This window comes from Nyctibius grandis, chromosome 1, assembly GCF_013368605.1.
Source record: "Nyctibius grandis isolate bNycGra1 chromosome 1, bNycGra1.pri, whole genome shotgun sequence".
In the NCBI taxonomy this organism is placed as follows: Eukaryota; Metazoa; Chordata; class Aves; order Nyctibiiformes; family Nyctibiidae; genus Nyctibius; species Nyctibius grandis.
The window spans coordinates 104,030,444-104,042,586 of NC_090658.1; the positions used below are offsets into that span (position 1 = coordinate 104,030,444).

The following is a 12,143-nucleotide window of genomic DNA, read 5'->3' on the forward strand; positions in this document are numbered from 1 at the left end:
TTCCCTATTTTCACCAAACACCGAAGGAATTGCAGAGAATATAACCTGCGCACCTACCCCCTTTACCAAACGCCCCAGGGCCCTGAAGTCCCTTTTGATTGCCCTGGCACTTCTCTCTTCAATCTCATCCCTACCCACCTGGAATACTAATAGTGGGTAGTAGTCAGAGGGCCTCACCAGATCAGGAAGCCTCCTGGCAACATCCCTTACCCGAGCCCCAGGGAGGCAGCAGACTTCCCTGTGAGTCGGGTCTGGCCTGCATATGGGGCCCTCCGTTCCCCTTAGCAGGGAGTCGCCTATAACAATTACTTTTCTTTTCTCCTTTTTGGAGCTGGTTGCAACCCTCATACTCGGTTGCTTCTGTTCACGTAGTCCCGTAGAAGGTCTTTCACCTAGATTCGTGTCTCCCTGACACTCAGGAAGACGCTCAGGCTCCAGCACCTCATACCTATTTTTCAGGGGGAGATGGGGAGGGGAGGAAGGTCGGGATGGGATTCGCCTGCCACCCTGAACAGGGACCTGCCTCCATTCCCCCCCATCCCCTAGGTCTCCTTCTGCTCCTTGTGGAGGAGGAAGAGGATCCTCCACTACCCGGGGAGCATTAGGCCTGTCCGTTTTCCCCAGGACAGGCAGGGAACAGCACTGCCCGCCAACCTCTTCCTCGGATGCTCCTTAACCTTTCCACCTCCTCCTTGAGTTGGGCCACCAAGGAGATCAGGTCATCGACCTGTTCGCACCTCACACAGGTGAGGTCTCCGTTACCCTCAAGTGTCAGGGCCAAGCTCTGGCACTCCCTGCAGCCTGACACCTGCACCTCTGCATGCTTCCGCGGCATTAATAGGATTGAACTTTAAAATTATGCCTTACACATAGAAAACATTATCCCATTATAAAATATTATCTCACACAGAGATTTAATGCGGCAAACGGCTTCCCAAAAATCTCAGACAAAAGCAGGTAGATAACCAGGTTTGCTGCATGGTGGTTTGTGATAACTGTTATTTTTCAATTATTTGACCAGAATAATTGATGCTATGGTCCCTCTGCTATATATACAAACAAGAGAACAAGTTTTTGCCGTTGCCTTGCATGAATTTAGGTTTTTTTCCCCCTTATGAACTGCAATAAGACTACCAAATGGATCAGTTAAAAGCCACTGAAGAGATAAAGTCTGTATTGTGTTTCAAACGATGCCCCAGAAGCAAAAATCTCTTTTTATTTACTGACTAGTGAAAACAAACACATTCATGACTACAAGGCCTATAGTATGCACATATAGTGAAACAAAAGAAGTCCAATACCTTAAAGGCTTTGTTTTTCTCTTCTTTTTGCCGTTTCTCTACTTCAACGTGGCGTGCCAGACGATCTAAGGTTGACGCAACTCGTTCTTTCTGATAGTCAATGTGATCTTTATGCTTAGTATTTCTCTACAATTGAAAAGTTAAACTTTTATTTGGTACTTGTTAAGTAACAGGCACTAATACAGTGAAAAGTGATGCCCAAGCATCAGGACATAATTCAGAACAGATACTCCAATCCTAAGGTCCATGACCTCCCTTGCTGGTTTTCTGTTCCTATTTACCAGCATCTGTAACTTCTGTGAAAAAACAAACAAACCAACCCCCACTCCCTACATATTCAAGGCAATTCAACATCAACATTAGCCTCACCAAAGCACTAGAAGGAACATGGACCATTGTGCTGGGTGTTCTAGAAGTCTCCAACAAATCAAAAATTAAGTAAATTCTTGTAAGTAGGTAAACAAAATTCCCGAAGATTTCAAATCCAACATGCAGCCCACCTGAAAAACCGAGAACCGATCTCACTCTTGCTCTAAGACAACATTGCCCAGTATCTTCAGAAAGGCAGCTCATTCGCTTTTTCTAGTATAAGGGATAAGCCATACACTGTAGTTTGCTCCTGCTACACGATTAGCTCTAGCAACCACCACTGTGGAGTGAGCCTGTGCATGTACAGAAGACCCACCTTTCCTCAAGAACCAGGATTATTACACACATCCTCTATTGCAACATTGGAAAACAGAAGTCAAGAAATGGACACTGCTGCCAAAACCAATTCTACTGGAGTCACTCAGTCACTGTCCCTCTCAAAGGCCCTGCAGAGTAGGCACAATAAGCTTGGCGGATACATGAACGGACCAGCCTGCTTCTAACTCATACATTCTTAGGAGGGATTATGAAGAATGAGGCTGAGTTAAGACCAGGTTGTCATCAGAATAAGGTCGTCCAACCCATAAACTGCTCCTAAAAAGTTATTTTAGAAGGAAAAGGCCTGAGAGTAGGCCAGATATTTTTGCAGGCTAGAGACTGGACACACTGACTTCTGAGGTCACTTGTAAAGTGACATTTTCCTTCGACACACTTGCTAAAACCACTGAAAGAAAAATAAAATTTCCAAGTCCATTTCAAGAAGGCAAAAAATGGCTCTGGAAAAAATAAAGTGTTGGCATTCTTGCCTTCCACTCAACAGTAGGTAAAAATCAAAACACTTTAATATTCGTTTATTTATTACTTGTTAAAAATACCTCCAACAAGGTTTTTCGTGAAGAGTAACTGATGGGGATAAAAATACAGGAGACTAATTATTTTATTAATCGAGAAGTCCCAAAATACCTTACAACATACTCACGTTAACATAAGAACTGCTGTCAGGTTCTTCATCCTCACTACTGACAAGATCAATGCATTCAAGTACAGGTCTTAAAGGTCCTTCCTGAAAAAGAGTGTCAAAAACACACACAAACACTAAATCGTCTTCCTCAGAGATAAAGCGTTGCATGTATTACAGCACATTGTCGGCATCAGCGATACCTGAAGGAGAGTTTCACCAAGGTTTCAAGAGAGTGCAGTAATGAAATCCCTGCATGGCAACTTTTCCATTTAACAGGCTAATCCACAAAATTGGTAAAACATACAAACAAAAGTATTCACAAATAATTAAAATACCAACTTAACACATAGATATCAACTAGGAAAACAAAAAATCAAATTAACAGTCTTGGCTTGCTTAATAACCTCATATTCTTCACCTTCTCAGTCAACTTAGATCTACATTTTTAAAGATGCTCAACTTGTGCCTTTAATTCACTGGTAATAGGGTAGCAGGCTGTTACCAAGACAGGAACAGTCTTAGATTTCCCTAAGCAATGCTAAATGTTTTTTCAGGATTTGCTTTGGGTTTGTTTTTAAAAGACACAAATTAAATTCCAACTCCAAAAGAAATTAAACTCTTTAGGCATTTCAAACATTAAGTGGGAAACAGTTTGATACACCTTTAAGCCCTGAAGGCCACTCCTTTATGAGCAGATATTCCATAAACAGGTGACAAGTGTCTTCTCTGTATATGGAATCACAGTGAAGGGAAGGTCATTTTGTTTTAAAAGAAAACACATTTCACCCATTCACACCACACGCTCAAAAGCACACAGACACAGGTCCAAATAGTCTGAACAGCATTCAGTTGCAAAGATGCGCATCCAGGAAGCCTGGTCAGGACTCCATGCAGCACATGGAGGACGAGGGACCCCAGCTATCAACAAGTCCTTAGGTCTTCTCTATTCTTCCTAGCCTGGCAGCCATGTACCCCTTTTCCGATCTTTTGTCTGCCCCTCCTCTGTGAGTCACTAAAGGTTATTGATTGCTTTTTGTTTCCTCCTTAGGATGTCTAAGGCTTAGCTGCCTTTGTCTTCTGCAATCATCTTAATGGTTTAAGCCTTGGTTTTAATTTGTGTGAATGCTGTCCCTTGCTTTCCTGATCTGAGTGTCTTCTAAAACCTCTTGTAGATGGTCTCTGACCTCCATGGCCTGCTAGCCTAGGCAGTATCAACACCAGTTGATTTACACACCTTCACACGCCTCCTTTTTTTCATCCTGGCTGGTGCTTCCACATGTGTGCACGCCTGTGTGTGTATTCCCATTCACTCTCCATTCATACCAATTTTAGCATTTCTACTACAAGCTTCTGGTAGATAGCAGAATGTTGGCACAAACATGCAAAAGCAAACGGAGAAGAAAAATTAAGAACAGCAACCCAAACTAAGCACATAGGTGATAATTTTTTTAAAGAAGATGTACAAAATAACGTCTGGAGGTCCATCCTCACTCACGGCAATAAGTGTCTTCAGTTTTTAAAGGCAAAAAAAGAAGCACTATGCCCACATAATCTGATTTAATGAAAAAAAACCCAAACTGGATCATGCTACCACATTATCACATGCCAACTAACGAAGCAGAAAAATGAACATGAAACAGGATGAGTAAGTCTACATACACCAAACAAAAACATTCCTGGTGACCCCAACTCACACCCATGGTGACATGTGTACACATCTTCAGTGAGAGACAAAGTTAACTAAAATCTCCACATGCCATAAAAGGTTTCCCATCCAAATTCTGAAAGTTATTATCTAACCTCAAAGTAAACAAACCAAAACCAAAGATAGTTTTAAGTTTTTGGTAGTGAGGGGGGGTGGTGGTGGTTTTTTGTAAAAGTCTGTACATGCAATGCCATCTACCTCATATATATTTTTGACTAAACTGAAATATTTGCCATTTGTCTGGCAATATTACTGGCAGATACCACAGAGCTGTTCTATAGCCCAAAGGTATTCTTTATTTGTTAGAAAGTTGAGTTTTCCAGGCAGAAGAAGGACTCACAATAGGCAGCAGACTGACTTCTTGAAGAAGCGTAGTACTGTATCCACCATTTCTGCCATATATTTGGCCATGTCCTTAACATCTTAAAAATCAACCAGCCAGGGCAGCTAGGAAGATTTATTGCCTCATGAGAAGTAGCATAGAGAGCAGCAGCATACAATCCTCTCTGTTGTCCTTACTGCATCTCATTCTTTACATTCTTCCACCTTTCAAGGCTGTAAAGCTGTTCAGCTGGCCAGGCATAAACATTGTCTCACTGGGGAGGAAAGGGGATGAGATCTTGGACAGATGACAAAAGCTTATATGAATCAAGCTGCAGGCCTCAAATTAGCCCAAAAGAGTGCTTAACTTTTTGTGATTAAATAAATGAAGACAACATGGTTTTCCAAATTAAACCTAAAAAAAAAATCCATGACAAATTTGCTTTTGTAGAAACTGACAACCTCTATTATGTTACAAGAAATTAAATCTTTATTAAACAACAGGTGTTAGCAAGTACTAGTTCAAAGACACGCTCAGACCACCTGACTGTCCAATCAGTTCAATAATGTGTTTTGAAATGTTCAACTCTGATCCTAACAGCTGTAGCTTCTTCAAAGGCAGAGATTTTCCTTATTTTTGCTTACTTACTCCCTGGGTTCAGCAACTAATTAAAAGTTAGGAAACCGACAGCTGAAAACCAGAGTAACTTGCTTTCTAGCCTAGGAAGTTCTAGTGACCAGAACAGTAAATTCAATTTAACACCAGTAATATTACACTCATTTAAATGTTTTTTTTTGCATACATGAAACGTTTGATAGTTTGTGTTTCACTGGTCAGTAGTTTAATCTTTAGATGAAGATTTTAAAAAATTACTGAAGAGTGTAAGAACTACAATCCTGGGTCCGATCAAGAACTTGGCTACAAAAGATTATTTTGAGAAAGTACAAGAATTGGGGAAAACAGTATAAACCTGTCCCAAGTATATCCACTCAGCAACTGCTTAACTCAATATATGAGAAACCTTGCTTGAAAGCCATCATTAAACATCACTACACTGGTTTAGATCCATCCCAGCTGAGTGCCATTACATAGAAAAGACTCAAACTACTACTTCTAAAGAGACAGTGACTTCAACCTGGGCTCATCCCAACAGCAGTGCTCCTCTGTGCCAAAAGGTGTTGATACGAAAATGAAAGCTGAAGTTCAAAGCCTCTTTATTCAGTGGCCCAGGATAGAAATCATCCTCATGGAGGCAGACTGAGTCTAGGACTACCCTCCCCTTTAAACGTTCACAAAGGCCTTCTGAGAATTTCACACAAGCCATAGCTTCAGATGGACTTCCTATATTTTTAATCTTGATTGGAGAAGTGGCGCCAGTTGAAACAGATCCTTTTCCCAGGAAGAGAGAGCAAGTATTGCTAGTAAACATTTCCAATCAATACTCCAGTACCACATGGAGGGAAAGTTCTCAACAGCAGGAATTTAGCTTTCTCTGTTGGCTCACCTCCGCACAGGGTGAGCCTCAAACTGAAAGTTAAGAGAAGTTCAATTACTTCATTTTTTCCAACTGGTTAAACTAAATAGTAGCATAATGCAAAGACACTGCCAACCCTGAGGATTCCATCACTGTAGGAGAGAGAAGAAGCTGAGGATCAGTTAGCTTCATCCAACTCTTATCTCCCACAAGATGAGCACCACCAGCTAAAAACTATCTTGGCACACAACAGCCTGAAATTACAGAAGAAACAACACGGACAAGCACTCAATTAACAGCTGAAAGCTGTGGCCTCTCTAGCCGACTATACTGGCAAACTTGGCACCCAGAAAGCCATCCATGCTCAGTACTAAGATATGCTCACAGTCTTCACATCTTATAAGCAGATCCTTCACATTCAAAAAGCCTCAGAAACCCAAACAACTGCCCCGCCCATGCCCCACTTCTCAATTACTTCTCTAAACAGTCTTCGAAAGCCACTCTTCTCACCAACCAACAGCCATGCCACTGAGCAATAAACCAATGGCTAAATCACAGCTATTTTGGTTTGCAGAATTTCTAGGTTTTAGTTGATAGAAAATTATCTTCTGAGTCTCCAGGCAGCTGTGGTATCTCTGCTGTTATTCATAGCTTTGGTTGGAAGCATTAGCATTAAATCAACAAAACTATCATTTCGTTATGGTATGCAAAATACCAGTTGTAACAGTTCATAAAATCAAGTCTGTTTTACTGGTGGCTGCTAAAGATGAAGCCTCATGTTCATCTCCAAGGACAGTTCCTTCTCAAGGATTTCTCTGAAGCTCATTTTTACTGCCTCCTGAAGTTCTCTCAAAAAGTCCTAAACTGTGGTCTCACTTTCTTCCACTCCCTCATTTCCATCAATCTTTGCGTTATCAGGCCTAGCCAACGACACCTAGTCCACTGATATATCATGTAAGGTTTTCTGTCTGTTTGTTCAGTTCTTAGCTTTACGTGCATTCAGACCAAATACACAGGTTACTTAAAATCACAACTAAACTTGCATAATTATACACACGCTAGCATACAGAAAGCAGGAAACTAGCTTTCAATATATGTGACCACAGACTTAACATATCTTTGACAAAATAATTATGCAAGTATAATTGTGTATACACATGTAAACACACTAATTATCATGGAACAAGCTTACATTAAAATAAATTTTAAAATCTGACACAAGTGCTCTATTTGTGCTCTAAATCTTTGTCCCAGCACATTTCCAACTTTGAGACTGCAGAGTAACTGACCAATGCTGTGAACCAACATGCACTTAGAAAGTTTTGATTTCTGTAACCTAGCAAATAAAAAATCCAAGTCCTTGTCTGACTTGGGTTGGGAGCAAAAAATAAAAGTCCTGCTTCAGCGATGCTTCATAACACCTCTACAATTTTATTCTGTTCCTGCTCTGATGCAACTGAAAGCCAGAGAGTTTGTGTATCTAATATTTAACACTTCAGGGGGAAAGGAAACAAAACATTTAAATCGTAACTACCATGTTTCAGCAAATCACTTGATTTTGGTATATCCCAGGTCCAAGTGTTCTTCAGATATCATTTTTATTGGAAAACAATTACAAGGAAAACAAAAAACTTTACCCGTTCCTTAAGACCTCTGTAGGAACTCAAAGAACTGCAATTGTTTTTGATGAATCAACTTTTCTAATACCATTGGTTCCCAAAATGGGCCAGAAGTCCTCTTCAGGTTTGAAACCAAAACAAACATTAATTTGCAAGAAAGTAAGTGGTTGCTCCAACTCTTCCAGGGCAGAAAGGGGCTGTACCTTTTGTGATGACGTGCAGCCAAAACACCGTAAAAAGGAAAAGCTGCAAAGTATATGGAGTATGTTTGGTTTTCCTGGATCTCAAATTGAAATCAATTTAGAGCTCATTATTGAATAGGCCAGGGCCTATGGGAGTAGGTCCTGGTGCTCTAGCAGCCCTTCAATCATTACACATTCAAAGCTACACTAGCTTCCTCATTCTTTGCGCAGTGTTTCAATAAAAAGAAGCTTATACAATCATGCTACACACGAATGCTTGTGTGTGTATATAATGAACTTTGACCAAATCAACTAAAAGATCAAGAAGTCTCAGAGATAATCAACTCCTTATAATTTTCGCAAAAATATACATACCCTCATACTTGAGCTCCTAAATACCCCTGCAGAAAAAGTCTGTACATTGAACTTAGGCTTTAATCAAACACCACACAAAACAGAAAAACAAACAAACAAACATCTAGCTATTGTTCAGCATTAAAAATGAGACAAATCCATAGGAAACCAGTCATTATTAGTCCTGGCATCAATTAACCACTTCATCTTATTCGCACTACTTGTTCCTTAAGGAAAATCATTGTTCTGTTCTCGAATGTATCCCTGCCATCCAGCACCACTTCACTGATGACAGATTGAGGCCAGAACACAGTCTGCTTTCCTTGGATATTCAACAGATCTAAGTGTCTTAAAGTTATATTCACGCAAGCCACATGTCAGCATTAAACTAGGTGTTGTACTGTAGCTATTATACAGTGCTTCACAATTTGAGAAGACTGTTTAAGGCCTCTAGGACTTTATTTCCTTCCTCTTGTTCTAAACAAAGTATAGTAATTTTCACACTGTTTTGCAGAGTGAACAGTGCTTTATTCCATTAACTTCAGTGGGACTATTCAGGAAGCAAAATGCTATGCAATATGACTACCAGAAAAGTTATCTACAGTGACTTCTCACATGCCTCATCGATCACTCTCATCGCCCACTCACCTGCTGAGAATATACACTCAAGTCTATATTCTCTCTGTAGGACCAACTGACATAATCTTATATCTTTCCAAAGAAAGGGCAGATAAACCTTTAATTTAAATCTAAAAGTAATGCTTTCCATCGAAACAGAATCGAGATCATCAACACAGTACACAAAGACCTCCTCCTACTTCATCAGGCTACGGAGAGCATATTTACAAGCAGTATGTTTCCAGTTCAAGATCTACTTACTCCAACAAAGTCAATCTCATCTTCACTTTCAGAAGCTGGTGATTTACTCTCGTGGGTGTTGGCAGAGCTACAAGACTCCATTATCTAAACAGAAACAAACCAAAACATGCTTCATCATTTTATTTTGTAATTTTCTTTAACTACACAGCATTTTCCATTTTATGTCTATAAATAGGAAATTTTACAGCCTGTGTGCTCAACAATTTAGGGATACGGTTTAATGGTGGACTTGGTAGTGCTAAGTTAACAGTTGGACTCGATGATCTTAAAGGTCCTTTCCAACCAAAACAATGCTATAATTCTAACAAGACTCTCTATATCATTCACTGGCAATTATCAGCAAGAACAGAATAAGTGGTAACAATTTTGACTCGAATCGCGTTACTACGTTTTTTCAAATACACAAAACGTGGCCTAATCTACAAAGCATCCCAACACTTACAATCCTCCAGCAGCCACAGCTATAGTGTACCGCCAGAGTCCAATAACATGCTTAAGCCTGAAAACCTTCGCCAGAGACAGGCCGCAGCTCCAGCCTCACGGCGCTGCACTACGCCTGAAACACACACAGCCACACACAGGGGACGGTTTAGTAACAGACGCGGGGCGAGTTCAGGCGTCATTAGCAGCTACGGGTATTTTTGATGCCTTTGGCCACTTGAGGAGCACAGCGGAGCCAGAAGGCTGAGCTGCTTCCTGCAAAACAAGCGCCGCCCTGCCCAACGGCAGGTCTCCGTGCGCGGCGCGGCACCGCGGCCCGCCCGAGGCCGGCCCGGCAGCACGGAGGCGGCGGGCGGCTTTGCTGACTCACGTTTCTTCATCTGCACCGACACCCCCGGCCCACCACACACCGCCGCCGGGCCGCCCCGCCGCCGCACAGCTCGGGGCGGGCGGCGGGTAAGGAAGCGGCGGCCTCAGCCCGGCGCCCGTTCCTCGCCCGGCCGCCCCGCGGGGGTTGGGTCGCTAAGCGACAGCGATCTCACAATGCCCCGGCCCGGCCCCCAGCCCCGCTCACCGCGCCGCCAGCACCCGAGGGCACACCAACGCCCGGAGCCCGCGCGCCTCCGCTTCCTCTTCACCCCGGGGGCGGCGGGGAGGGGAGGGGGGGGCGGGAGCGCGGCACGGCTTGCCGGGATTTGTAGTTGCCACCTGCTTCGCCTCGCTCCCTCGCCTTCTTCCCCCATGGCAGGTGATGGCGCTACCGCGACAACGCCATGGCGCAACCCCCCCGCGGCGGCGTTTCGGGGCTTCTTCCTTCAATAGCTTCCTGCTTCCCCTCTTCCGCCGTCAGTTGGGTTGCACAGAGTCCCCGCTCGCGGGAGGAAAACGCACACGCCGCTTCCGGGGGCGGAGGAGGGGGGCGGCCATTGGGGCTGGCGGAGGGAAGGCGGGAAAGCTGCTGCGGGAGGCGGGCGCGAGGGGCCGGCAGCGCCGCGCTGAGGCGGCGGGGCGGCCGCGGCCGGGGAGCGGCTCCGGCTGGGTGGTGCCCCGTGTCCCTGTGCGTTCTCAGGGAGCCGGATTTCAGGCCACCTCACTGGCTGCTCATCCTGCCCAGACATCGACAGCTTGTCTGTGAGGATCTTATGGGAGACGGCACCAAAGGCCTTAGTGACGTCCGGATAGACAATGGCCACTGCTCTCCCCTCATCCGCCAGGCCAATCACTTTTATCGTAGGAGTTTATCAAGTTGGTGAAGCGTGGCTTCCCCTTGGTACCGCTGTACTGATGACTCCTGATGATTTTCTTGTCACTGAAGTGCCTGGAAATGGTTTCCAGGATTAGCAGACCCATCATCACCTCCTCAGGGATCGGGGTGAGGCTGACCGGCCTGTAGTTACATGTGTCCTCCTTCTTGAAGACAGAGGTGACATTTGCTTTCTTCCAGTCCTTGGGCACCTCTCCTAGTCACCATCATTGATCAAAGATTATCAAAAGTGGCCTTGCCATGTCTGCCAGCTCTCTCAGCACTCGTGGGTGCATCCCATCAGGGCCCATGGACATGCATTACTGGTTTGCTTAAGCATCCCCTGACCTGATCCTCTGCCACCAAGGGTACATCTTCCTTGGTCCAGCCTTTCCCCCTGATCTCTGGGACCTGGGATTCCTGAAGGCCAGTCTTGCTAGTAAAGACTGAGGCAAAGAAGGCATTCAGTAACTCAGCCTTTTATGTGTCCTGTGTCACCAGGTCACCCATCTCATTTAGCAATGGGCCCACATTTTTCCTAGTCTTCTTTTTGTCACTTACGTACTTACAGAAGCCATTCTTGTCTTTGACATCCCTAGCTAGATCCAATTCCAGTTGGGCTTTAGCTTTCCTAACTTCATCCCTATACCCTTGAACAATGTTTCTGTATTCCTCACAGGTTACCCATCCTTGCTTCCACCCTTTGTATGCTTCCTTTTTTGTGTTTGAGTTTGACCAGGAGCTCCTTGTTCATCTACACAGGCCTCCTGGCATTTTTGCCTGACTTCCTATTCGCTGGAATGAACTGCTCTTGAGCTTAGAGGAGGTGATCCTTAAATATTAACCAGATTTCTTGGGCCCCTCTTCCCTCCAGGGCCTTATCTCATGGGACTCTTCCAAGCAAATCTTTGAAGAGGCCAAAGTTCACTCTCCTGGAGGCCAGGGTTGTGAGCCTGGTTTTTACACTCCTCCCTCCCCTCAGGATCTTGAGCTCCACCATCTCATGGTCACTGCAGCCAAGGCTGCTTATGAGCTTCACGTTCCCAACAAGCCCCTCGTTGGTATAAGGTCCAGCAAAGCACTGCTCTTCATTGATCCTTGTTGGCTCCTTTATGACTTGGAAGAGGAAATTATCAGTGCACTCCAGGAACCTCCTGGATTGTGTTGTCCCTCCAGCAAATATCTGGGTGGTTGAAGTCCCCCATGAGGACCAGGGCTTGCAAACATGAGGCTGCTATCTGTCTACCTCATCCACTTGCTCTTTCTGTCAGGCGGCCTATAGCAGGCACCCAC

At 44.1% G+C, this 12,143-nt stretch overlaps 1 protein-coding gene across 4 annotated transcripts in view; it reads right to left on the reverse strand.

Annotated features, from left to right (window-relative positions):
• The window catches only part of LOC137662948 (E3 SUMO-protein ligase ZNF451-like), a 64,269-nt gene extending 53,819 nt beyond the window's left edge, over window positions 1-10,450 (reverse strand). For all 4 annotated transcript variants that reach the window (XM_068399745.1, XM_068399715.1, XM_068399726.1 and 1 more), the window contains exons 1-4: window positions 10,182-10,450; window positions 9,167-9,250; window positions 2,650-2,733; window positions 1,302-1,427 (exon numbers count right to left, since the gene is read on the reverse strand). In XM_068399745.1, the coding sequence (XP_068255846.1) occupies window positions 1,302-1,427; window positions 2,650-2,733; window positions 9,167-9,247 (291 nt within the window). In that variant the 5' untranslated portion in view covers window positions 9,248-9,250; window positions 10,182-10,450. The remainder of the gene's footprint in view (window positions 1-1,301; window positions 1,428-2,649; window positions 2,734-9,166; window positions 9,251-10,181) is intronic.
• Between the last annotated feature and the right edge of the window lie 1,693 nt (window positions 10,451-12,143).